The 27,809-nt window shown below is 39.4% G+C and overlaps 1 protein-coding gene across 1 annotated transcript; it reads left to right on the top strand.

Moving 5' to 3' along the window:
- Positions 1-27,721, top strand: LOC144082608 (glypican-6-like). Its single transcript, XM_077609867.1, has 10 exons — positions 1-21; positions 497-660; positions 15,346-15,504; positions 20,375-20,772; positions 22,745-22,910; positions 23,370-23,500; positions 23,580-23,726; positions 23,805-23,929; positions 24,751-24,923; positions 25,014-27,721. The coding sequence occupies exons 2-10, from the start codon at positions 504-506 to the stop codon at positions 25,223-25,225; spliced, it is 1,668 nt and encodes a 555-aa protein (XP_077465993.1). The 5' UTR covers positions 1-21; positions 497-503; the 3' UTR covers positions 25,226-27,721.
- Positions 27,722-27,809: the final 88 nt, after the last annotated feature.

A 27,809-nucleotide genomic window follows, 5' to 3' on the forward strand; every position in this document is an offset into this window, starting at 1 on the left:
TCACCCTGCATCTGGATCGCAGTAGGGCGATTTTATACTCCACTGTGCCGACCCTCAGAAACTGCGGTAGAAAACAACAGAAAACAAACGAAATATCAAGACTTTTTTGTCGTCTACTCCCCACTTGTGGTTACTTTGTCGTCGAAGACCAGGACCCAGGTTTTGGGATACTTATCCGAAATCCCCAAAAAGTTTTAAAACTTCTCAAACGTCTTCGTGTTTTTTTTTTATAGTCGAGTCTGGAATTCGACAGTTTTATTAAACACGCTGTGTTCCAGGGAATAATTTAGTCTGCGATTTTTCTGTGATTTTTTTTTTGCTCCCTGACTTTTTGGAGTGAATGAAGTGCCTGTTTTTTGCCGAAGGAAAGCAACGCGTCTCCATGAGGAACGTCGGCTTCACTTCCATTTAGATTCCAACATTTTGGACGCATTTTTTTACGTTTTGCTCTCAGCGAATTGATAACTTGATTTAGTTTTTTGTTTGTTTGAAGTAGATACAAAATGAAGACGCTGCTGTTGCTGTGTGTGTTTAACACGCTGGTCGTGTTTTGTATGTCGGCCACGGCGGAGCAAAAGTCGAAAAACTGCAACGATGTTCGAGATGCTTATAGTTCCAAAGGCTTCAACATCAACGATGTTCCCAACAAAGGAGTGAACGGTAAATTTGAAATCTTTCACTTTCCTGAGCAGTGATCTAAACATTTTAATTTAAAGGAATGGTTGTAAACATAGGGCCCGGGGCCCGGCATTGGCCCCAGAGATCTTGTGGTAGGCCAGTGGGTGAATTATAATTAGCAAAGATAGATTAACAAGGTAAGATCTTCTGCATTTCTTTCAGGCTACAAAAATGATTTTATTCTAGTGCATTTATGAAAGAGATCATCATTCATTCAAAAAATTTCAACATATTGTAATCCTTCATAGAGCCAGTGATTGATGGTAATAAAAAAAACTCGATCCATAAAGACCTTCTGTCCACTTATGTGTAAATCACATGTTGGGTAACTATTAGGTACTAGGTAATTATTATTATTTACACACAATTTGCCCAACAGTACATACACACATCCAGGCCATAATACTAACATGGAATGCCCTACATGACCAAAATTTTGCCAGTCAATTATAAATATTTGTGTATATATATATATATATATATATATATATATATATGGGTGTATATATATGTATATATGTATGTATGTATATATATAATCTTTGTATTTTTAAATGTCATTTTTATTTTTTTATAATGAATACATTTGATAAGGAAAATATATAAAATCAGAATTAATCAAAACAGAAATACAATGATTATGGCCCCCATTAACACTCTAAACTTAATTAATTGATTTTTGGTAACGCTTATTCTCACGAGGATCACAGGGGGGCTGGACTCTATCCTTGCTAGCTATTGGCAGCAGGCGGTGCACAGCCTGAACTGGTTGCCAGCCAGTCTTAGGGCACAAGGAGACAAACACCGAATTATTCTCACACTCATACCTGGGGACAACTTGAAATGGTCAACCAGGCTACCACGTATGGTTTTGGGATGTGGGAGGAAACCCTCCGGTACCCAGGGGAAAACCCACAGAAAACATGCAAACTCTATAGAGAAAGACCAAAGACCAGGATTAAACCCTTGATCTCATAACTACAGAGGCTGATTTGCCAACTCCTCGACCAGTGTGCCGCCCCACTTGAAAGTTGGTTTATTTTTTTTCTTTCATAGTATTTAACTTATGGACAAGTATAACTATCAAACATCAAAACGGATTGGACTTTTAGCACAATCAATGGTGTCCAATGAGTTGAATGAGTGTCCTATAAAGGGTTCATCTTAAGAAAAGAGACCTGGATAATTTAAGCTCCATAGGTCAATTTTGAGACATTTTGTCCAGGTTGGCAGGTGGCTGGCAACACTTCATTGTTGCAACCAGTAATAGACCATTCATTTAGGAAATACTTAAAAGCAAACTCATAACAATGGAAAGGTATAATCAACTCACACGCTGTGCTCCTCACTGAAAAAAATCCAGTCTGTGTTTATTTTCAAGCTTCCTTGTAAAACTCCCAAGTCGGCAGGTAGTGAGGACAGGTTTTCCGGACTGTCAGTGTTGGTTAAAGAGTGTTTTCAAAGTAATATGATGTGTTGGTGTATATTATCTACAATGGGATGCTGATCAATAATACATTGCTAAAGTGAAAGCACAGCCTTGTGCAAAGTTTGATAAACAGCCTTTCCGTTTACTTGTCAAATTTGACAACAGACATTGCCTCTCAGGAACTTCAGATAGCTTGGTTATCACTTTAGGCAAACAATTTAAGCCTGGTAAGAACAAATCCCCTCGGCATAGGTAATTGTGAGTTAAACCGTAGTAATGGAAACAAATGGGGGTGACTTTTACAGTGAGGTCTAGGGTGGGGGAGAAAAGTTGGGGTTTGAAATTCCACTGTGCCCCGCATACTTCAAATCCCTCCCTTCTCTCATTTCCTTTTTATGGTCGTTAACTGAATATGCACACATACCCAGACTTGATTTCATTTCAGTCCAATTTGATTTCCAGTTTTGCAAATTCCTTGCTTAGAAAGTCACATCTGGGATGTTTGTCAACCAAAGAATAACAGTGTCATTCTGGTGTCAACAACTGATTTGCTAGTGTTTTTCATTAACTGTATCATCTCTTGGCCCTGAACAAAGGGCATCAACATTTGTTGTACTTTGTACCATACCTATGAACATAAATTCCAAAGGAATATGTCCCCAACTGGCAATTTACTTTATTACAAATGAGATCATTATGAATGGTAAGAACTGTAGAGTTTGGTCATTAGGATTAAAATTGGGTGGAACTGTCAAATAAGTGACTGTTTGTGATGCTAAATTCCATTACATTTCTCAGCATTGGTCACTTTTAATTTTGTTTTATGGTATTGGAAAGAAGAATCCTTACAAAGACAGATTTATTGGACAGGTTTGTGAGCCATCTACGTGTTTTTCCCTTACAATAGATTTCTGTTGTGTGTATGTCTGGGCCAACAGTCTCAATGAGTTCCCTTTGTCATAGATGGTGACTGAGATAATTCATACATTCAAGTCTCAAGGTTCTTAGACGCTAGAGCGAGTTGGGAGGGGCCGCAAACTTCTTCAAAAGAACTACTCTTGAAATCTCTAATACAGTTAAACCTGGATAGATAGGACAATGGGGGCAAAGATCGTCCGTTTTTGACAATTGTCCATTACATTTGCTAAAGGTCCCAGTTAACAGTGCTGTATGTTAAGATCCCAACCATAGTTTAAACTGTTATTCTAGAATAACTGCTTCTATTTATTTGGAGAGACTACATGTTTGCCAGGTGCTTGATAAGTACTTCTTGAAATATTTACTGGCACGCCTACGGTGATTGTAAATCAAACCGCTGGAATATGACTCTTATAACAGACACAGAATTCAGAAACCTGCTTGTTACAACTATGGACATCTTGTGTTATTGTTGGCACGACACACCAGTGGGGATGTTTGTTACTGTTAATGTTACTTCAGGGGCTTTGTTGAGTCCTGACGAGGTACAATAAAGATGTTGTAATGCAGTAAAAGTGAAATGGAAACCCCGATTGCTTCAGTGGAGAGCAAATTAAGTGATAGACAGTAACAGCAGGCTGAGATTTTGAATTCCTTGTTGATCACATGGAATCAGTGTCATTCCTCTTTCTCCATCCAACGCCGAATTTCTTACCAACTACAGGATGTGGCGATTCATTTAAGCCACTTCTCTTTAATTCAAAGTAGGACGTTTGTAAGACTCATGTCATAAATTTTAATCCGGTCAGGTTCCTCATTAAAAGTGACAAAAGGATTACCTTTTCATTTGTCTTGTTTATTTGAAGTATACATTGTGGACGACCATGAAACTTTAACTAATGGTACTAATGTGAGGACCCTTTGCTATGTCATGACCAGGGTGGTTTCCTTAAAGCAATTTTTGCTGGTTTGAGCAATATGCGGATATTTTTTTTATTTGGAATCAACCAAAAAGGAAGAATGAAATCACTATTATGTTGCCCCAAGGCTTGATGTAATTTTTAAGTTACGGGGCAACAACAGAGGGAGAATCAGTCCTTACTGTTAATCAGCCCATTGCATAATGTCTGAAGTTTCTGTACATGGGCTTCAATGTCAAAACTCTGTAATGCAGATCCTCTAAATACTTGTGAAGGAACTTAGTGTACACAAAGCCTCCCACGACTTTTATTATCCAAAGGTCAGTATATTACTGGCCCACCTCTGAAGGACTGTGGCCTAGTATTTTAACTCCAGTGATAATTAACTATTAAACAACCAGATAAATGTTTTGTATGCACTCAAGGTCAATCCCATTAACTCCAAAAGGCCCTCTGTTTTAAGTTGAACCACACTTCATGTTTAATCATGAGAAGTTGTAGGTGCTACACTTGGTTTTGCATTCATATCTAATGCCTTTTCTTATTTGTGTGGTTTGTTTAGGTTATGTAATTTACATGTTTTAAGTGTTGAGCGACCAAATTAACTTTTTTTTCATTTATTTTAATTTTAAAGGTTGCACATAATACAAACCCTTGCCAAATAGTGGCTACCTTTAAAAAAAAAGTTGACCTTTTGAGATTTTTGTATAGGGTGTGATTCAAACTGTGACAAAGCACCCCAATAATGAATTTAGAATCTCCATATGCTCCAGGTAACAGTGCCCTAAAAAGGTGTTGACAGACACATCATTAAAAAGATTGTGATTACTTGCTTGAAGGGCCCCCTCTGGACTGGTCTCCCATTCGCTAGCAGTGATCATGGGATGAATCCTGTCGCGTTTGTCCCTTGAAATGTGACATCTCCCCTGTTACTGCTTGGTGAGCCCTGAGGATAAATACTAAGTTTAGATATCATGAGGCCAAGGTCTCACGAACCCAAGGTGCAGGGGGAACCTGGCTTTGACTTCGGCCATCTAAAAGGAGGGTGGGAGTCCTGCTACACGTGCCTGTCAGCTCCACTCTGTCTCTCCCCTCTATCAGCTTCCTGTGAACACAGCAGGGCAGCTCAGACATCAGTGGCTCTCCGGATGCTAGCAAGTACTTATCACTAACCCAGAACAATACAGCAAATCAGTATCCAGGAAAAGTCTTCCCTTGAATTTGTTTGAAAATGCCAACATTTATGTGTCATTGTTATTCCAGGTTTTGAAAAGCCATCATTTAAGTTTCCCTTCTCAAACTCATTTACTATGCTCTGTGTGGAGTCTCGGTTCAAGAGCAGTTTATCCACTAGAGGCCTGCCATTCCATCCCTGCATCTTTTTCTGTAGCCAATACCTCTACAAATGGCCAAGTGAGCAAGAGATCAGTGGGGGGTTGATTCTGCGTGTGGGAACAATTGAGCACCCCCTTATATTCTAGTCTGCCTACCCCCCACCCCATCACATTCCACACCGGACCACCAAGACCCACACTCTGGGAACCCCAGAGCTGGGAGCACTCGATAACAAAGCGTTCCGGAGGAATTGACCAAGGCATGTGGAGAAAAAGAGTGGGGTATTTGACTGACAGGAAAAAGTTTGGAGCAGGGGAAGTTGATCTTAGTGTCCTTGAGACGCGGGAATACGGGCAGCAGACAAAAAGCACATATGCACATACCACAATGTCCCGAGTGTAATATGCCCCTGTGTATAGCACACTCACCCTAAAAGAAACCCTCCCAAAAATATTTTAATCCCTTGTACCCATGTATTATATATATTTGGAAAACTTGGATTTCATGTGAGTTATGAACAATTACCAATCTCCTGAAGGCAACACCCAACTGACAATGTTAGAAAGAGATGGACAGTTTCAGATGTTAAACTAAAAGTAATGGGTTAATTGTTGTGGTAGTTTCAGGGGCTGAAGTGAGGTTAAATATCTTATGTCTACATAAATTTTGGTCTATATTTATCCACATTACTCCACAAGTTTTTAAGTTAAGTCAACCTACTTAAAGATTCAAAATAGCAAATAATCTCATATCACTCTTTGACTTAAGTTCCAGTCCGATTTTTCTCAAGATGTGTTTTGCCGATCCCGAACCGATGCTCATATTTTTAAACCAGTAAAATGTAAACTGTAATGTAACCAGTAGTTGATAAATTACTTTGTTTGTATTAAATTGAAGAAATGCTTTGTTTATGATATCATACAATAATCTGTTACTGTCATTAGTTGCTAAAGAGATGTTGCTTTGTGGTTTGAGTTACGGCAGTTGAAAAGCACCATGATACAGGAAAAAAAACATGCGACTGCTAGATCGGATCCGACCTTGTGATAAAAAAAAATACTCCAAAAATATTTATATCGGGCACCAATACTGAGTATCAGGTCGTGGCATGACTAGTAAAAACAAGTTAATTAAAAACTAATTGTTGACTAATTTAGTTTATAACGATTTTAATAATCGATTTGAATCAATTAAAGCGATTAGTTGTTTAGCCGTAGTTTTTACAGCGCTTCTTGCTACTATTTTGCTACTATTGGGCCTACTGTATACCTTTTTTTTTACGACTTGCTCAGGCTTTTAATATCAGTTGTTTAGTTGAGTGAATGGAATGCCAAGCTGTAATATTATTCAGGTCAGAGTTAGTTGCTGAGAATGAGGCTGATGGTGGGCAGATATGGTGCCCTTGAGGTTTTGTTTTCTCCCGTACTTTATGAATTGCTGGAAAATGAAGCTCTGAAACCTCTTTGCCAGGACTTTAAGGTCGCGCTCCTCGCAGTCCTAAAAACCTCTCTTGCACCCCCGTTTGTTGTTGTGAACCCCGCCCCCCATTTCAGACTAATGGGTACATTTTTGCATTCACTGCTAAATACTGTGTATTAAGACAATAGTGCATGAAGACTCATATATCTCAAAGTCTAAATGTTATCCTTGATATTCAAGTGTTTTTTAAAGACTGTTGGGCGTTAACCATCTATTTGACTTGTTCATGAAGCCCTTTCCCAAATAAAATGCTTGGAATAGAAATAAATCTTGTCTATTGGTGGTTCATGAGCATATCCCTTGTGTAGATCCCTTCACTAGTAGTGATGTTCTGCCAACACTTAAGACTCTATGGTCGGAAATGAAATTGTGGGCTAGAGTGAGAACGTATTGGTTAGACAATTCCCTCACATTTGTCATGGCATTGGTGTAAACTGAATGAGAAGGAACAGACAATAAAAAGTTAAATAAATTTTAATCAAAGCAGGTCTTGCATTGTTGCAGTGTTAGGGATTTGTGCATTTGGTCGAGGTCCATATAAATTGAAAGAAAAGGAGAGTGGAGCCAAGTTCTTGCTTGGGTGTTTGGGTTGAAATCTAGTGCTGGTTCTGAGCCAGACAAGCTGTAATCCTTGCTAATTACTCCCAAGTCCTACAAAAAAATCACTCGCTGATGAGACCGTTGCTCACTCTTAGCTCATGTTTGATACCTGAAATTTAAGTAGGTTTCCGAGTATTCCTCTCATTCTTCTGTGTAGATGAATTTAAATATACAATTCTAACATTTAAGGAAAGAACAGGAGGTTTTCATTCATTTTAAATTGTCCAAAAAGCAACCGCCCAAAAAACCTGAGGCGGGTTCTTGGCTGCTTAACATTTCTGAATTTGACTCATGATGTGATGCCATGTTTAGAGCAAAACTGAAAAGTAAAACATGATGGAAACAATGGCAGGCTTCCTGCTGGCTTGAGGCAAAAGAAGCGCACACATCAAAGATTTTTGTGTTTAACGATGGCTCTGAGGTTGCAAATCATTCGGTCAGTGCATTTTTGGTGTGATATGTGTTGGCAGACAAATGTGTTTAGTGGGAGCTCTAGTTGTCCCGCCAGGACTTGAATTATTATCAACAAGCTCAGATGCAAATAGACATTCACAAAATTCCGAAAATGCTGTACCATTCTTGACTAAAGTCCATAACACCCCTGTTTTGTTAGTGTTAGACTTTCTACTTTCTTTGACTGTCACTTCAACTGGTGTCCAGTGTCGTAAAACCCAACAGGTATATTAAAATCTTTGTTGCCTCTTTGTATTAGCTAGCGTACAGAAACCTAATCTTTTACCTGACCTCATTTTGCCTGGAGCATTTTGCTTGGCCATGTTCTGCTTTAACATCTGGTGTATAGCACCTTGTTTAGGATATTGTAAATATATTCCACAGATGAGATTTGAAGTATTTTGTATTACGCCTTTTCTAAAAGTTATATTCTAACAATTTAGAAGATTCTGATTCTATAGTACATGCCCATCGTGCACATTGTTCTTGCATGGCCTAAATGGAGTGATTGTGATGTCACCTTGATTTTCTTGATTGCAAAATACCAAGGTGAATCTTTATCTAACAAGGGTTCCATTGTACCGAATTCTGACTCATGCATGCTTTTTTTTTGCACATATGCCATAAGCATGGTGATAGCCTGACGGTGGATATTGCAGTACAAACATGAAAGATCTTGGGCGCCACCTTTTCTTTTCCTCTTCTCTCTTCATTTGCGTAAATCAAGCAAGCTATGCTACAACTTGTTCTCCATTTGTGTACTAAATAGATCCCGGTCTCTGCAAATCTCTCATTTAAACCCTGTCACTCTTCCAATGCTTCTATTCTGTCTAACAAACACAGAAGCGTGAGCTGGATAAATGGCAAAATTGAACATGCTGCAAATGCAGTTGATCAAACATACATAAAAGCATGGATCTTCTAAGAAATGAACTAAAACTGTAAAGATAGAGGCAATTTGATGCAAAGAATCATTTCCCTGTTGATTGTGCTTGCTCGCAGGTAACTGTTAAGTTTGACAAATTACTTAATAGGCATATGAATCATTCTTGGACATATAAACTATTGCTTAATCAATTTTTTAAAAATTGCGTGCACCAGATACTGCATTAATCCTTCATGTTTTTGCAGAGCTTGTGTATACAAGTCTCAGATGTTGTACTTGTTGCCCAAAGGACAGAAAGTACAGTTTGTTAGGCAATGTTGTTTTATGCTTAGAACTCATTGATTCTTTTTTTCTGTGTGGGGGGCATTTATCATGTAACCGGTTTAAGGGATGACCTGTAAATCTTTATCTTTTACTAATCATTAACGCATTTGTCTGCTTAGCGCTGTCTCTTCTTAAAATTCTACTTGCAAAAAAATTCAGTTTGAAACCTAAGAATCATATCTATCATATCCACTCAAATATAGTATGAGTAAGAATAACATGAAATTGTCAATCCTTTCAAGTTACAGACAATTCTACACTGAGGAGCTACATTACTAATCATTAATTAACGCATTTGTCTGTTTAGCACTGTCTCTTCTTAAAATTCTATTTGCAAAAAAATTCAGTTTGAAACCTAAGAATCATATCTATCATATCCACTCAAATATAGAATGAGTAAGAATAACATGAAATTGTCAATCCTTTCAAGTTACAGACAATTCTACACTGAGGAGCTACATTTGTCTCATGCTGTTTGCACATAGAGGTCAGACATCGTCTAAAGAATATTTCAATAGTCAACTGTGGGACGTTTTGAGAGTGGCAACAGAACAGTGGTAGACCTTTTTTTCCTCACTGATTTGTAAATGCTCTCAGGCAAATGTGGGAGCAAGTTGAAACCCTGACAAAGCAGTGACCTGGGAAGTGGTGCAGGCAGGGAGCTTTTGTCCCCAGAGACAAAGCTGGAGATGCCGGCTCAGGACAGGAGAGGGAAATGGAATGAGAGGCTGCTGTGATGTTGTGGAATCTCCCCAGGCGCTTCTGGGTAAATGTTCATGGATGACAGCATTTTGGAACACTCACAAGTGGAGAATTTTAATTGGCCAGAGGCCCCAACTGGTTTAGTAATCGGTAATGGACTCTGGTAACAACTTAAGAATGTGCATTTATTTGGGTTAAAGAAAAATGTAAATAAATAAAATTGATATTTTCAGAGAATGTTTTGGCAAAAGGATTCACAGATTGAATCATGAAAAAAATTGGCACTTCAATGTTTTCAAAGGCTGTTGTTAAAAAGTGGTAATCCTCAATTTATATTGGCGCTTCCCCAAACCGTCTTTGGCTCCAATTTTAAATCTATTCTATCCAGACATGTCTACTTAGAGTAAATGCACAACTTCCTGCTTTTTCTTTTGTTCATGTGGTACCTTTCTTTACAGAGCTTTTCTGTCGACACTTATTTCTATTTGGAGTCAAACTATGTTTGTACCTGTCTGCAAAATATCTAAGCCACAATTTGCAGTGTCTCTCAAACACTTATAAATGAAGTTCAGATTTAATTGTCAATGAGCCACTGTGTGAGAGCACAGAGATAAAGTTGCTTATGTTTAAGTGTGAAACTTAAAGGTTCCCACTTTGTTTCATTGGTGACACGCTCTGACTAATAATGAATAAAGTCATGGGACAGCTGTAAGGGCAAAAGCCACGTCTTTGGCACGTCTTTGGAATTTCTTGCTCATACAAGTCATCCAGATGATTTAATGTCAGATAAGATATTTTATACTTTAGAATTAAATAAACTACTGTGAGCCAACTATTACAATAGCAGATCTCCAGTATATATTAGTCAGTACTTGTCGCTTGAATCACTTAACAGAAAGTAAAATATGGGACAAATATTGACCAGAAAAACTAATTAAGACAGATTGTGGGGCACAGTTCCATCATAGTCTTGCGGTTCTGGACCTCTTAAGGGAGTTGGACTGAAACTCATTATTGGTTTTGGCATTTGGCTATAAACTTTTCATCACATTATCTTTTTAAGTGGATAATGTGTTGACATAGTAGGTGGAAACATTGCCTTGCTCTCATTATCTTCATATGCTCAGCTCTGCGTCTAATAAAGCTTATAAAATGTAATCTCCTTTTTGGTTATTCGCCCTTTATTCTTATTGTACCCATTTATGATCTAGTATATGGAGGTTGTAAGATAAAAGCCATCTAGGTTAGGGTGTTGCCTGTGGTGTACTTTGGCTTTAGATCTTGGATGGAAATAGATTTTCTCACAAATACTGCAAAATTTCAAAATTAGAATGTTAGTTTTACCCACCAAATCTAAAAATAATTACAACCAAGGACCGTCTTAATTTAAAAATTGAAAGGTAACGTTGTCTTTAGGACAGCCCTGACATTGAAGAGCTTGGAAAATCTGACTTGGAAATGTGCACAAAAGACACATCATCTTTCTTTAACTATGGCACAGTGCCCTCGAGCAAGAGTACGTGATTTTACCGAGTGGCTACTTAATGTGAATATGTGGGTGTCTGTAAATTCTCTCTGCTGACGCCACTTAATGCTTCGACTTATGGAAGTTTTGTTTTTATGTCTCTAAGTGCCACTGTGGTGGAGATCCCCGTACTAAACTGGGCCCTCTAAACAACTATATATTTTTTTCCTCATTAAAGGTTTGAGTTTAATTTCATTATTACACATTCATTATACAGTATTTTCACGACTATAAGGCGCACCGCATTATAAGGCGCACCCTCAATGAATGACACATTTGAATTTTTTTTCCATATGTAAAGCACACTGGATTGTAAGGCACCCTGTCTATTTTGGAAAAAAATTAAGACTTTTAAGTGCGCCTTATAGTCGTGAAAATACGGTAGCTTTTCTAAAATTACCCTTACAACGCTGTTAAGTAAAATGACTAAAAGCCAAATGTTGATATACTATGGGTACTATGAATAATGGAAATAAACCAAGATATTGATTCAGTTTAGGTTATTGCTACCCTAAGTAATTTTGTTGCATAAACTGATGAAGCTTGCTCACAAGGAAAAGCAAAATGTCTTCTAAAGACATCCAGAAAAGTTGACTTACTGGATTATGCATGCAAAAGAGGAAGGAATTTTCTTACTTTCTACACCCAATAAACAAACCTTTGGATTCTTTCTTTAAACTCACAAATGGTTCAAATCACACGCTTTTGAATTCCAGCTTCAAACTTTTAGAAGCACCACTGTAGCTGAAAAGCCTCCAGGATGTTGACCAGAAATTGAGTCTGGACAATACGGACATCTCGCTAGATTGCAGTACGATCCCCGAAATACTATTGTCTTCAGTATTCTTTTTTTTTTTTAAGAACTACAACTCTTACTGCAAAAAAGTATATCAATTTTAATAATTTATTTCCCCTGGTATGTTTATAAATATTGGATTTTGCATTTGGAATGTACTATTAAACTGACCACAGTCCGCAAATGTCATCAGGGTGGCAGTAAGCAACATTTGTTTTTTAACAATTTTCTGAAAACTGGCACTACTGAACATATTGGCAATGGGCAAACACTGGTAATCAAGCGGGCAGAGGTGAGTAAATGTGGGTGCACTAATGTAAAATTCAATGATGTCAATGAAGCCTGGGACGTTTGAAAACCGTCCACTGTATAAATATGTTACTAGTTGGACCTAGCTGTATATGTGGTGCTAGTGTGTAAAGTCCATATAGTATATATTTTAATTATCAAAATTGAGATCTGGAATGTTTATATCGAGACTTTGATGCAAAGAAGCTTGCAGACCTCCACCTCAATATCTGGGGATTATTTACTAAGCAGCAAAGTGTAAACAAGAAGGAATGTTGCGTCTGTAAGGCGTGCAAATTTACAACAATGCTGATACAGTCTGATTTGTTCTTTGCATGTTCAGGGAAGCAGGGTCTTATGTTTGTCTTTGTTTTTGCATGTCATGATAGTTTCTTTACAATGTTTGGTGCTGTCTTTCATTCGTCCTTTTGTAGACAGAGAAAATGAAAATGAATAACGGTACGCTGCAGCATGCCTTAATGGTTTTACATTGCAAAATAGACATCTCAAGTTTAATCAGTATGTACATAATCTCTGGCCAAAGTTCAGTTCATTATTTACAAATGTTGTTGACTGTGTGGAAGCCCTGACAACCGCGGGGTTCCAATTACAATAGAAGCAAGCAAACAGTCGTGCAATGTGCACTTATCCCATGGTTTCCTTTACAGCTCTGCTAATAGATTTGAGCAATGTCTTGAGTTCAAGAAAGTACAGAAATAATCCCCATGGGTCTTTCATGACTTCAGATAGAGAGAATTGACCACTTGGCCTTTCTATTTATACTTTTTGCTTGTGTCTGCGACTTTTACGACTCTTAATTGCCAGTACGTCTGGGTGGATGTGTGTTAGTGGCATTATTATTGGATGACTGAGGTTTAGGCTCTATGTTACTATGTGTGGTGGATGTACCGGCTGGTAGACAAGGGGGTGGTCAGAGGACAGGACCTCTCTCAGAGGAGTGGCTGTTAACCCTTGACCTCACTGGTTAAGCCTAGAGGGTGATGGTGGCCGAGGCGGAGGGCATGCAAGCGCTGGGTGGGGGCTGCATCCTGATGTCTGTCTGGTTCGGGAGCACATGATGGTAGGCAAGGAGGGCGGCAAGGTATCTAATCTGTTTTTTGTCCGTGAGGCGTTTTCACCTCCCCCGCCATCATTCTTCTGGGAAAAGCATTTGGGACAGAACAATGTCAAAGGGAAGTGTCTTATTTTATGAGCCATTTAAAGGGAATGGTGGTCACCCCACAAAAGGAAGCCAGAAAAGTGGTGGAGTGCTGATGAATGCATGGCGCGCAGTCACGATTGTTTACAAGGTGCTGTCCTCTTGTTTTGAGCACCATAAATGGCTATTTTCCTCTTCAGAATGACATCCCAACAAGGTTTAGCCTCTGTTTCTTGTTTCATCTTTGAGAGGCCCCTTAAAGGAAGATTCAGTCCACCCAACACACACACACAAAGACTATTCATGTCAAGGAATGTGCAGGAAAATGATTGGCAAAGATCGCTGTAAATAAGTAACTCTGATAGTCCAGCCTGTTGTTGACTTCTACTGGTACTCGGTGTCTTGTACCTCAATCTTCTTTTTTTGTGTTAAGACAAGAACTGACTTTGACACTATATGCCCGAGCTAAGAACCTTGAGTTTTTTTAGATGTGAATCTGTGAGTTAACAATGCAACACTTGTACAGACATTCCTGTGAAATATCGACCATCTCACTTTATTTGTGTACTTTGGTAACTAGGGCTATTTTCCATGTGGATATAGCCCTTCTGAGTGCTGTGCGGTGTGGCCGCTGCTGAAGGGTGGGGGGCCAATTGGATGTCTGTTAGACCTAAAAGTTGAGAGTGTGTGTAGCCCTTGGTCCCAGTGCCTCCAATCATGCCTGTACAAAGAGCCATGTGTTGAGCAGTGATGTGATGTGTTAATATATTTAAGTTGGGGCTGCTCACATGCACGTGTACACGAGCAGAGCCTGGTTGGATGGTCAACGGTTAGAGACAAATGGAGGACTAGAGACTTGTACTGTATAGACAGAGAAAAGCAGTTCATGGTGCCAGAGTGTATAATTCTGTTCTAAACATTTGATTCATGACTATGAATCACTTCTGGAAGTGTTTTTCAATTTAACCAATTTGTATGGTGCCCCTAGTGTTTAGACTGAGAACTTGGCTGTATAACCTTTAAAAAAAACTTTGCATGCACCTCGACTTGGGGAAAACTAAACACACCACCATACAAGGCCTGAAAGGACCCATGTTTATTGAAAAGGAAACATTAACACAGTTGCAAACACAAAATACAGTGGTACCTCTACTTACAAAGTCGAGTGATTCCAGAAGTGATAACTTTAATTTTTCCGTAAGTAGAGACAGATTTTACAGTTAATAGCCCTATTTCGTTCCTATACTACCAATGAAACTCTTTAAAAATCATCAGGTTATACCAATTTTGTATGAGAAACACTCAAAAAACTGAAATGTTACTTAAAATGCTTTCGTATCCCGAGTCAATTTTTTTTAGGCGTTTCGTGACATTAATATTTCGTATGTAGAGATGTGCATAAGTAAAGATATCATTGTACTGTTTTTGAAATATTTTTGTCATTTCAGTGCGTCTGTAATGTGAGTGGAAAGTTGTTGCTTCCAATTATTTTGTGTGGTTACAGCTGTTTTATTTTGCAGCATTTTATGTTTTTGTCTTTTCATCCTGTGGTTGCAGCATTTAGTTATTCGCAGCACATTTGCCCAAAATAGTGGAAAAGAATTCAATGAAAATACTAACTAATCCTCGCGCATTAGGCTTTTCCCCACAGTATTCCCTTCAACTTTGATTTGCATCCTTTTTAAAAAGCTCATAAATGCTTGTACAAACTGAGATCATAAAATGTTGAATTCACTCCTTTCTTAAGTGTGTTTACTTATTACTTTGCATTTCTCTCAAAACTATATGAAGCAATCACTCCTTTTTTGTCACTTAACATCCATCATTTACATTTTCTGTTTTCTCTTTTCCAGGAGAATCGCTGAGAGTATGTCCGCAAGGTTTCTCCTGCTGCACTGTGGAAATGGAAGAGAAGCTGTGTCAGCAAAGTCGTTATGAGATCAAAGCCCCTGTCTCCAGACTTAGCACCAATCTGCAGTCCACCTTTAGACAGAGGCATGAGCACTTTGACAGTAAGCAAACAAACTAACACAAATACCAGCTATTTTGTCACAAAGTTTCATCATACTACCAGCGTTTAGCACACACAATTTTTGACAGACAATCCCACCTGCCATTACATTGCCCTAAGCGGAGACAGTCGGTCTGTATCCATTGGCCGGTCCACCTGTCTCTCAACATCTCAGTGCCCTCTCTTGCCCCCTCTCCTGGTTTTCCTTCTCTAGAAAGACCCGCACACTCGCAGACGGACCACACACATCTTCAGATTTGTGCTTCCTTTTCCTCAGTGAATGCTCACATGTTCATACGCCAGTAAATAGTGGGATCAGATTTCACTTATGTATGGCGGAAGCACATGGGAACACGCAACGGAGCGGAATCACAGAGGAAATGGCACAACTTTTGACTCCTCCGACCTATCACTTCTGCCGTTTTCATGGATTTATTCCTTGAAAAAAGATAACGGGGAAGGAAGAAAAGGTTGGGTTAGTTTGTGCATGTGTGACACCTTTCTTGTACGTGCGCGCCTGTGCATATGTGAGTCGCAGACCTTTACATGTTGTGGGTCTAAAAAAGAGAGTCAAGGATTGTCAGTAACAGGGTGAGTGTGTATTGCAGCCAGATGTGAACTGGAATGTGACGTGTCGGAATGCAGTGGCAGCTCACACTGTCCCGCCCCTTGCTTTCTCCTTTTCCTGCCCCTTTGTCCCATCTCATGCCTCTCTTGACATTCCCTGTCATCCCACTCAGACCTTTCTTTTCTCTCTATGTATTAGTATTTTTCATTCTTCCTTGAATTTTCAGTGTGTTTTTTTTTGTACGCACGCAGGTCCATGTTAGTGTCTTGTGTCAATAGATATCCTCCAATCATTCTAGAGCACAAGTGTCAAACTTGAGGCTTTAACCTAAAATAAAAGTTAGAATAATAAAATAAACATTCCCCATTCGTCTTGTTTTTCCTAAATAAAAATGCACTGACTGAAAATGTAGGAACATATAAAGTACATGCTACTGCAAATGTTTTTAGCAGTCGTGTTAAACACTAAAATACCATGCTTCAAATATGTCTATATATGGTAATCATTACATCATTGTGGAATACTGCAAGTTATACGATCCATTTTTCAAGTCATGTAGATATCTTGGAGGGGTCACCGCCAGCCCAGAGCTGAGAGTGAAATTGTAACCTGCTTTTCATTCACCTTTTGTGCCCCCTATGACTGCAGGAAGCTTGCGGGCGGCTCAATTCAAACTGTTAGATGTGGGATCTCTTTACAAAGGCCTGCTGCGTTTTTTTCCACTTGCTCCATTTGACACCTCTAACTGCTTATGTTGACATGTTCATGTTGCCATCCCATTATTTACTTGTTACACACCATGACACTCAGGAGCTGACTCATAAAGTGCTTCTTCCAGTATTAGTCCTTTGTCAAAAAGATTAATTCATTGGCTGCCATTTTCAACAGTATTAGTCTAATACATTTTGACCAGGACAGGCTGGCAGCGAATCTTTGTCGCCATCCCTCCTACTCAAAATGGGCTGGACGTCTAACGCTGTCCATGGCAGACAATGAGTTAGTTGGCCAAAATGTTCTGTTGGAAAATGTGGCAAATTAATAACCTAAACCTTGTTACAGCCTGGTAAGTTTGTAAAAGAGTAATACAGTGGTACATCTGATTTTGTAAATTGGAATTTTTGTCAGTCATTGAAATAGCATAATTCGTTCTACGTTAGACAAGCTCCAGCACCCCGGCGACCCTCGTGAGGCTAAGTGGCATCATGAATGAATGAATGAATGAAAATGGAGTACCATTAGAGGACGTCCGTGTATCACACTTGAAACACTACTGGATTAGACATCTTTTGCCATCAGTGGTGTAGTAAATGAGTAGTAACTGCTTTGCATAAATGCATAAACACAGTTCAGCCAAAAATAACGATAAAAAAACGCACATGACTACATGCATATACAGACTTCCAAACTCAGGAAGTGGAGTATGTGATTAGACACGCTCTCACCCTGGGCCTGGAGCAAGAAGTCATGGCCAATTAGGAGGCAGAAATAGTTCTACCCGCTTTGCCACGATCTCGGCCTGTCTGTCGGCCTTAATACGCTGACCCTGTCCAGCAGTGCAGGCTTACATGTGTAATTCAAAAACGTGGATTAAGGCTTCTCATAAGAGACACCCGTCCCCAGAAATCCAGCAGCAGGAGTGGCCAAATCGCATCCCATGAGAAAAGAGTGAGGAGCAAGAACTAATTGGCACAAATAGGGGTGCAATTACTAGTTGGGTTGGGATTGGGAGGAGCAGTGTTTAAAGTAAAATAGGTGGGGGTGTACTTTGGAGGAAGTTGGAGGGTGGAGTGGGAGGAATTCTGCTTCCTTGATGCTGTGACGAATTAAAATCATTACTTATAATTTAGGGCTCTAAGAACCATGTGTAATGGAATTGTCAAAATAGGCTAGATTTGGATGTTTGCTTTCTACATTTTTCAACTTTTAAGTTGCTACGTCAAGGTTATGAATGGCAATGTGAAATAGTGAAATAAATAAAATATATAGATTAATAAAATTATATTTAAAAAAAATATAGAACTGAAACTGTGTTGTTTAAAAAAATAAAACAGCAAAAACAATTTAAGCCATATTTAATGCCTTTATTTACTGACGCTTAAAAACATTTTTTACATGCTTAAAAATGTTTTTTATTTTTTTATTTTGCACATTTCAAATATTGCAAAGTAGGAAATATAAACTGTAATATAAACAGTAATATAAACCGAGTTAAAACAAATGATTTCTGGGGAAAAAATCTTTATATAAATAAGACTAAAGTATAATGAAAAATGCCAATTTATTCCTGTGCTACGTCTCATCATCATTATGCCTGTTATTTGTTTGTATTCTTTGGCGCGAACAGACGCTTCTCTTTCTCCTTTTTCATGTCCATCAATTCTTTTTTTACTGACTTGAAACTTGTTGGTACTATAACATTCCATGGTTGGGGGTCAATCTTTATTAATGAAGAGTAGCACTTGGTTTCTTGTCGTCTACTATGTGTGCGTGTGATTTGGGGGCTGCTGTGTTTCCGGTATCCTTGGCAACACAGCAGGGATTTGGAGTTAAAAAAGCCCTCAACTTAACCCACCCCATGCTGCCCTCACTCACCCCCCATCCCCATTTTTTTCTTTTTAGTGTGTCAGTCTGGAGTGGAAGTGACAGCATTACGAGGGGACGGCGTGTGTGTGCGTGAGTGTGTGTGTGTGATTGTGCGTGTGATTGTGTGTGTGTGTGTGAGTGATTGTGTGTGTGTGTGATTGTGTGTGTGTGCGTGTGGTTGTGTGTGATTGTGTGTGTGCGTGTGATTGTGTGCGTGCGTGTGATTGTGTGTGTGTGTGATTGTGTGTGTCGCGTGTGATTGTGTGTCGCGTGTGATTGTGTGCGCGCGTGTGATTGTGTGTGTGATTGTGTGATTGTGTGATTGTGTGAGTGTTTGTGAGTGTGTGAGTGTGTGAGTGTGTGAGTGTGTGTGTGTGTGTGTGTGTGTGTGTGTGTGTGTGTGTGTGTGTGTGTGTGTGTGTGCGCGTGCGTGCGTGCGTGCGCGTGCGTGCGTGCGTGTGTGCGTGCGCGTGCTTGCCGGTGGCAGGGAACGTTTAGTGTCTCCTCCTGTGAGAGCATGGGAACTTTACATTTCAAAGGCAGGCATGGGACACCCAGAGAAACTCCAGCGGGGCAGAAGTTTTGTCTGCACGCGGCAAGAGTGATAGAAAAGAGATGAGTGAAAGGGGGCTGAGCGCGTACGCCTGCATGCATGCACGACTGAAGGCGACACATTTTTCAGTGACTCTGGAATTCTCATTTTGTTCAGATTAAGAGAGTCGGGGGTAAGGGGGACTGGATTATTGGGGGGGGGACATTCCTTAGGATGAAGTAGGTCATTGTTCCCTGTCTACTGAAGGGAGATCTCTGAAGAAACTGATGAAGTGAAAGCAGTACGGCGAGGGAGATGCTGGGATGGGTGAAGGCGCACAGGTCCATATATGGGAGGGGAAACAGTTCTTATTATTCAGTAATCCTATTGAAAAAAATCCCTCTGAAGGACAGTCTAAGAGAAGCCAGGAGAAAGAAAATCAGTGGAATGTGACAACAGAGAAAATGCCATTGATGGTCAGTTTGATGTGAAGAGATGTCCCAGTTGACTGGCCTGTGTGCATTACTTAGCAAAACATTTTCCAACACCGCACAATCTACAAGTTTTTGATCCTTTGTGTTAAGGCCAGCCTAAAATGAACTGTTCACAACATTCTTTTACTTTCTCTCCTTTGCTTGTTTGAATAAAATGCAACTATTACACTTAGAGTATCTGGCTATCTGGGTAGCACTATAAGGTACAACATTAACTAAGCGGAAGAAAAAAGAAGGAATGTACTTAAGGCTGAGTTAAATTAGAAGTTGTTCCTAAACATTTAAAAAGAAACAGTTCTTAAACATTAAGTTTGAATCTTTTGTCATTTTAGATGAATAGAACTGATTTGCATTTGATTAAATGCACTCTAAAATGATTTAGAACAATTTATTCAGCCAATCTTTTGCTTACCACTAGAGGGACCCAGTGTATTACATTATGGGTATTTTACTTTTATTGACAATTTGGTTGCTGAAGCATTTCAGAATTGTTACTACTGACTCGTTAACAAAGCTTCATATCTGAAAGATGTAGAACTCTTTTTTTTTTCTTTGGAACAATTCAATTTCTAGTATCTGCTTAAGCTCAAGGTATATATTTTATCAGAATGTCTGTTTCTCTAAATTCTTAATGACACGACCCGAAAGTTGTTTCATCAATATGCCTCTCTTTATCTTCTCCAACCTATCACAGAGTTTTTCCGGGAACTTTTGAAAAATGCAGAAGTCTCGCTACACAGCATGTTTGTGCGAACCTACGGGATGATGTATGTGGAAAACGCCGAGCTCTTCAAGAACTTCTTCGAGTCCCTGACACGGTACTACGTGTCAGGCAGCGCGGCTGTCAACTTGGAGTCCATGTTGTCAGACTTTTGGGCAGACCTCTTGGAGAGGATGTTCCGGCTTGTCAACGTGCAGTATGAATTCAGTGACGCCTACATGGAGTGTGTGAGCCGCCACACAGAACAGCTGCAGCCTTTCGGTGACGTGCCTCGCAAGCTCCGCATCCAGTTGACGCGCGCTTTTGTCGCAGCGCGTACATTTGTGCGTGGCTTAAACCTCATGCCAGAGGTGGTCAACAAAGTATCTACGGTAAGAGTCGAAGCAAAGCACGTTTCACAGCAATAAACTTTTTCTCATGTGTAGCATGCGCCTCAAAACCACCTATCAAAAGTATGTTTACATACCCATAAACGAATTATACGATTCCCCATGTTGTGCGACAATAGCAAAAATATTTTTTACGACAATACGGCGCATCGTATTTTTAGCCGCATTGTCAATAACGAGTGCTATTTCTGTATTTTATACACACAAAGGACGCACCGTTTTTATAGACGCAGCCAGGCATGGCAAAACATACACCAGCTTAAACATACACGCTACACCCACATGCTAAAAAACACGTTTTTAAAAAGGCAACGGAAGCAAAACTGAGTTCGGTTGTACTTTATTTAGCCATTTTACAATGTACTCACGTCATCATCCCCCACAAATCCATCAAAGTTGCTTCGTAAAACTGTGTTGATGCCGATTGCCAGGCCACAATCCATTCGCAAATAGTAGTTAGCTAGTAGCTAGCGTCCATGCTTCGTAAAGCTGTGTTGATGCCGATCGCCAGGCCAAAATCCATTCGTAAATAGTAGCTAGCTAGTAGCTAGCGTCCATGCTTCGTAAAGCTGTGTTGATGCCGATCGCCAGGCCACAATCCATTGGGTGTATTGACAAAAGAACTATACAGACACTCCTCAACTTACGAACGCAATTGGTTCCGAGCGATTGTTCATAAGTTGAATTTGTTTGTAAGTTGATTTAGTGCTATATTTTGTATTATAATTTATGTTTAAGGCCTATATAAGTATATTGAAGGTTTATATAAGTGCATTTGTATGTTTAAGGCTTGTATAAGTAACACGCATTGGTTTGTACTGAAAAAAAAAAATTTAATAAAATGGAGAGAATATGTACAGTACTGTAGAGAGAGAGATAGATTTATGTATTAGAAACTGGCCAAAAGAAGCGACCTAATGACGATTGCACAGTTTTCTTCTTTTTTTCATCATAAATGATGCAGTAGCACTGTATGGCATCATTCAATTGATTTGCAAACTTTGTGCAACGTTCAATATTTGGGTCCTGCTGCTCGATCTTTCTGTTTATAAATGGTACTGAATGTGCAACGCTCACCACTTTCTGACGCGCATCAAGCTTCGTTATTATTGCCACTCGTTTCAAATGAAATGGCTTGCCTCTTCCTTGCAACTCCCTCAATAGAAGCCTTTAGCTTTTTACCAACCATATTCAATATTGGATGCATGAGATATTTAATGATACAAATGAAAAAGGTTCTTTGCACACTGGAGATACATTCACGCACTTCCGCATTGCAACGAAGAAGGTAGATGCTGGGTGAGCTGAGCTCTCACAGCGCCAGGCGTCGGTATTAGCGGCGGAAAGAAGTACTACTCCGAAAAAGACGCGAAATACAAAATTGGACTTGCGAACATTTTTGGACTTAAACGCAATTTGCAGACATGTTCGTATGTACCGTTGTTCGTAAGTTGAATGTTCGTAAGTAGGGGAGCGTCTGTATATCCCAGCAGTCACTGCGCAGTACTTTTTCTACGGGAAAATAGTAGAGTCGGGCGCTGCTTGCCGTAGTTGTGAGAGCTGTAGAGGATGGTGTACCCTATCCACTGATTTATTTTATTTTATCGTGATAACAATTTTAGTATTGGTCCATATATAAAGCGCACTGGATTATAAGGCACCCTGTCTATTTTGGAGAAAATTTAAGACTTTTATGTGCGCCTTATAGTCGTGAAAATACGGTACATATGTAACATGGGACATTTCAAAAGTTAGCGGAATGAAAGTACACCTTTTCACAATCCGTACTTTGCGGCAAACATTTAAAAATACACACGTAGGCAAAAACACACACACAGAAGAAACCACAGTAATTGATGAGTAGATTACACGGTTTTGTAAAAAATGTTGTGTAAAAGAGTCTGAAAGTACAGTACATTATTCATTGAATGTTTGTCTTCCAACTGAACTGCAGGTCAGCGCGTCTCCCAGCTGTGTGCGAGCGGCCATGAAAATGTTGTATTGTCCCTACTGCTCGGGCCAAGTAGCGCTGAAGCCCTGCCAAAATTACTGTCTTAATGTAATGCGGGGATGTTTGGCCAACCAGGCAGACCTTGACGCTGAATGGAACAACTTTCTTGGTAAGTGGCGATACCACCTGCAGCTTCACTCTCTTGCTCCGTTCGTTTATAGAACTGCTGCGTGTTGTCAGATTTCTGAATTTCACAATACTTTGCATGTCTCGCCGAATTAACACAATTATTATAAAGGCACATTTCTAAGGTTTCCTGTCTAAATTGCATAAGTCATTCTTAAAAATGGCACACACTTTTTAAAATAGCATCAGGTGTCTTGTGGGAAATGATGAACTTTTACTTAACTAGTTGTAAAATCATTTAGTGAAGAAAACCATTTTTTAACACTTATTTCACTAACTCGGCTCTTTGTGGAGCTACCCCACAATTGAGAGTCAACGCAAGCTGCAGCAACTTCTGTGATTTTGACCTTGCTTCCCCCTATTGGAAATTATTTGTATAACCAATTTATGCGGCCAAGACGTTTTTTCCTGACTTGACATTTTGCCCTTTTGTCTATTTTAGATGCCATGCTTGGTTTGGCTGAGAGACTCGAGGGTCCTTTTAATTTTGAGTCTGTCATGGATCCCATTGATGTGAAGATTTCCGAGGCCATCATGAACATGCAAGAGAACAGCATGCAAGTCTCGCAGAAAGTCAGTATTTTTCCCATGTTTTTGACAGACGCAAGAAATACAGATTCCTTCGTAATCAACCATTTTCCTTCGCTGACAGGTATTCCATGGATGCGGCCAGCCTAAACCAAGCATGGCATTCCGTTCCAAACGTTCCGCCAAGGAGACAGCCTTCACTGGACGCTTCCGCCCTTACAGCCCTGACGCAAGACCTACCACTGCTGCTGGAACGAGCTTAGATAGACTGGTAAGGTGTGAGTGGACAGAAGGAGAACTTGATGTAGGTTTGTGAGGCTGTCCTTGATTTGTTTACTTTTTGCAATAGACAAACGATGTAAAGAAGAAGTTGAAACATGCCAAGAAGTTCTGGTCAACTTTGCCAGACACAGTTTGTGCTGGTGAGAGAATTGCACCTGGTGATGATTGCTGGAATGGAACAGCAAAAAGCAGGTACAGGATTTGATTAAAACGGGCCTGATGGTTAAAACTAGAAAGAAAGAAGATTTTACCCTTTTTGTGTAGTTCTTGAATGCTACTCGTCAATCAGCATTACTTAGATAGGATGAAAATGACCAATTGTATTAAGATACAATTGCAGTGCTTTAAAAGTCTGGCGGGCCGCTAGGCTTTTATTCCCCAACCCTCGACTTGCTAAGAAATGATATCAATTATACATATTTACGTGTATGTTGTATGTAAAATACACCTCCACTTGTGGGGTTTGAATAAAGTAGTTTTTATTTTGTCATTTTTAGGTAGTTAAAATAACGTCACCATGTTGTTACTGCTATGTGGGTTTCAGGAAATGTGCATATTTCGGGCATTGCGATATTGGTCTTTGCTAAAATGGAAAACCAACTGATTTGAAGTTGTAGGTCAGATACCAGTGACACTACTGGGCTTCGGCTCGTGGCGACAACAATTTGTGTTTTAAACCTGCCTATAACAAAAACTTCAAAAATCAACCCTAAAGAGTTTCTGCCTATAATTCAGAGACTCTTCTTGCACCCATGCGTTCAACTCTAGTTTTTGTAAACAAATTGTATGTACTTCATGTACTTTTATGTACCATTAACAAATTCAATTACATTTCACTCTAAAACAATATATTTCAAAGTTTTGACAACTTTTTTACTGAAACGTTTCAAATATTTGAATGGATGGCATTCTTTTTTTAATAAAATTACATGAATGACGTTAAGTGTTGTAATTCTGATAAATATAACGTTATGCCCTTACTACTTACTAATGTTATTGACTTTATCACTTAGGTATGAGGCTGTAGTCATTGGCAACGGCTTGGCTAATCAGGGGTCCAACCCTGATGTGGATGTGGACATTACAAAGCCAGACACTGTGATTCGAAGCCAGATTGCAGTTTTGAAGGAAATGACAAGTTGGCTCAAAGCTGCGTACAGCGGCAATGATATTTCCATTGATAACGGTGAGAATGATCAGCTTTTTTCTTTTTTTTTGAAAACTTTTATGATGTCCACTGGCAAACATTTGACTCGCTTTGTCTCTGTGTTCTTAGACGAGGAAGCCAGCGGAGGAGAGGAGAGCGGCAGCGGCTGCGATTCTCCGTCCTGCGACATGGATCGAGACATCTACTTTTCCACTCCACCCATTCCGGTGGATCCTCGGGTTAATCTGGTCCATGGTGAAGCATCGGCCGGCGTCACTTTGCGGGGAAGCGTGGCACTATTGTTCTGCGGGCTGGCCCTGCTTGCTGCCCACTTGAGATAAAAGTATTTGGGCCGTGAGACGACGAGAATGACTGAGAATGACGGAGCGAAGGGGAAAACTGTCAGAAAGACTTTTAAACAAGGCTTCCTTCAGGACCTCGGACAGTCCAAAATTTGGGGGAGGGGGGAGTCTCTTTTAACATTACAGTGATTTCACTTTTAATTATTTGCATGTTTTGAGGGCAACTGTGTCCTTCAATCGGATTATCACCCCATGAAAGTCACCTTGACTTTGTTAAGGCTACGCTAAGGTTCTGTCTGCAGCTTCAGGAAAACTATTTTGTCTTATTTCGGCAATTTCATTTCATACTTCGATGTGTGCCTTCTTCAATGTAAAAATAACACATGGTACCTATTGGTGTCCTTCCATCATACAGAAATCAGAGAGTAATGTAGATTTTAGTAGTTGTATTTGAACAGTGAAATTGAGTGTTCATTTATGAACGTCAATTACCTCTCTGTGTGCAAACTGTGAATCTCTTCGCTTTTATGCTTTTTTTTCTTCCTACAACAGCCAGTATGAAATTCTGGGAATGGAGCGTTTTCACATGTGCGCACTCTCTTTTTGGTTTTCCTTGGAAAGATAGAATATCTTGTTAGCACTGCAGCATTACTTCGTAAACACAAAGAGAAAAGTTACTAGGGGGAGGAGGATAAACAGGAGATGGAATCATTCTTTTCAAGAGTTTTGAAGGCTCCCTTTGGTTGCAAATGTGCATATAACAGCCTAACTTTTTGGTTTCTCTACTGAGTAGTTCAGTAGTAAGGTCATACCTCATTCACGCTATTTTAGTGCAATCTAGTGATAATGGAGTTGAAAGTGTTTGTTGGAGAGCAGCAGCAGGACCCTCCCAGTGTTACCCCTTAAAAAGGCAAAGCAAGTACCCCCTATTAACCCCCCCTCCCTTTTTTGTACTGTAAGCTTAGTTCACGACTGAATATCTGACTTTGTGCAGTCTAAAGTTTGAAAAAGATCACATTCAACTTAGAAAACCAAAAGAGAGTGCTTCAGTCAAAGGAAATCAAGGACAGGTTGTTTTACTACAGGGTTTTTAAATAATGTTGAAGAGGTGCTGTATTTGTATAGCTATTTTTGGTATGAAGATATATATTAGGTACTACAATGGGGTTTGAATGCTAGTTTTAGGCAGTTGAACTGGCTGGTGTGCTTTGTGGCTGCACCTCCCACATATGGCCTTTTTCAGTATAATTGGAATCCTTGTGAACTTTTTAATCTACTGTTCATGTTCCTTTAGTCACATCATTTCAAATCGTGGTTAAAATGTTGAATTTTTTTCACAAGTTCAACCAAACTAACGCAATTTATGGCACAGCTTTTCTGATCATCTTCAGACATAATTGGAAACTTGTAAAGAAAGAATGTATAGATTTAATTGAATTCTGTTGTGGAAATTCAATCAACGCTGTTTTTTCCTAAAAAGACGATTAGATTTGTTTTTCTTTAGATTTTTTCTTCTTCTATTACATCTACAAGATTGTGGTCAAATAGCCTTTGTACATGAAATAATTCTTAATACTGGACAAGACTCTGAATTTTCAGTTTTCTTTGTCATGTAAAAGTCAGTCTTTGATTCACACTTTAGGGTTTAAGTATGCAATCCTACCATTTTTAAGTGGCTTTCCCCATATATCTTAATGGACCTTCAACATCTGGCAACAAAATACTGTGCTGTACATCACCATTTTGTCTGTTTTTTGGCTCTAAAATTGACAGGTCGATTGTAAGTTCACATGAAAATGTCTTCAAAACTAGTCTACAGTCCTGTCAAATACACTGCAAATAAGTCACTGAGACATTGCTGTTGAAAATCACACATGGAAGGAATCCCTATGCAATCCGTTTAAAAACCGTGAAGCCTTAATTTAAAATAGTGCGCTGCAACTGGATTTGGCAATACTGTACTTCAATATGGCTGACATATGAACATGGTAGTATATCTCTTAACATTTTTCCAAGTGCTTATGGAAGTCTTCATGACTTGCAGAAGGGTTACATTGAGCGAAGAATCCCCCCCATCCCCCAAAAAGAAAAACTTTCAGAGTAAATGTTTTGGGAAATGGTGTATGTCTGTGCTTGCGGGCCGGAGCAGCATTTTCCAGATGGCAGGAGTCGGTCCCACTGCAGTATGTTGTGTTTTTTAACCACAGATCAACTTCAGTCTAGTGACTAAGTTGAGTTGGACAGGTGTTGGTAGTCTTTAGAATGTCTATGGTCCACAAGGAAACTGAATGGACTGAATCATCTCTGAGGAGGGACTGTGTGGATGACTGAAAAGAATAAGAGAAGTGTAAATAAAGAGCAGCCGTTTTAGATGTCTCTAAAAGAGGCCATAACAGTACAACAGATTTTTACATGTCAGAGTATCTCCTAAATGTTATGGAAACAAGATGAGATAGATGTTGAATTGTAAGAAAAATGTATTTTAAACAACATTTCTTAGTCTTGTTGAAATAAAGACTGCCAATATTTAAATGATTATACGTGTCTTCTTTTGTCATCTGCACACTTTTCATCCAATTTGTATTCAACAGATAACATTTCAGATAACAGTAACATTGTGAAA

Source organism: Stigmatopora argus, chromosome 9 (genome assembly GCF_051989625.1).
Source record: "Stigmatopora argus isolate UIUO_Sarg chromosome 9, RoL_Sarg_1.0, whole genome shotgun sequence".
NCBI classification, from domain to species: domain Eukaryota; kingdom Metazoa; phylum Chordata; class Actinopteri; order Syngnathiformes; family Syngnathidae; genus Stigmatopora; species Stigmatopora argus.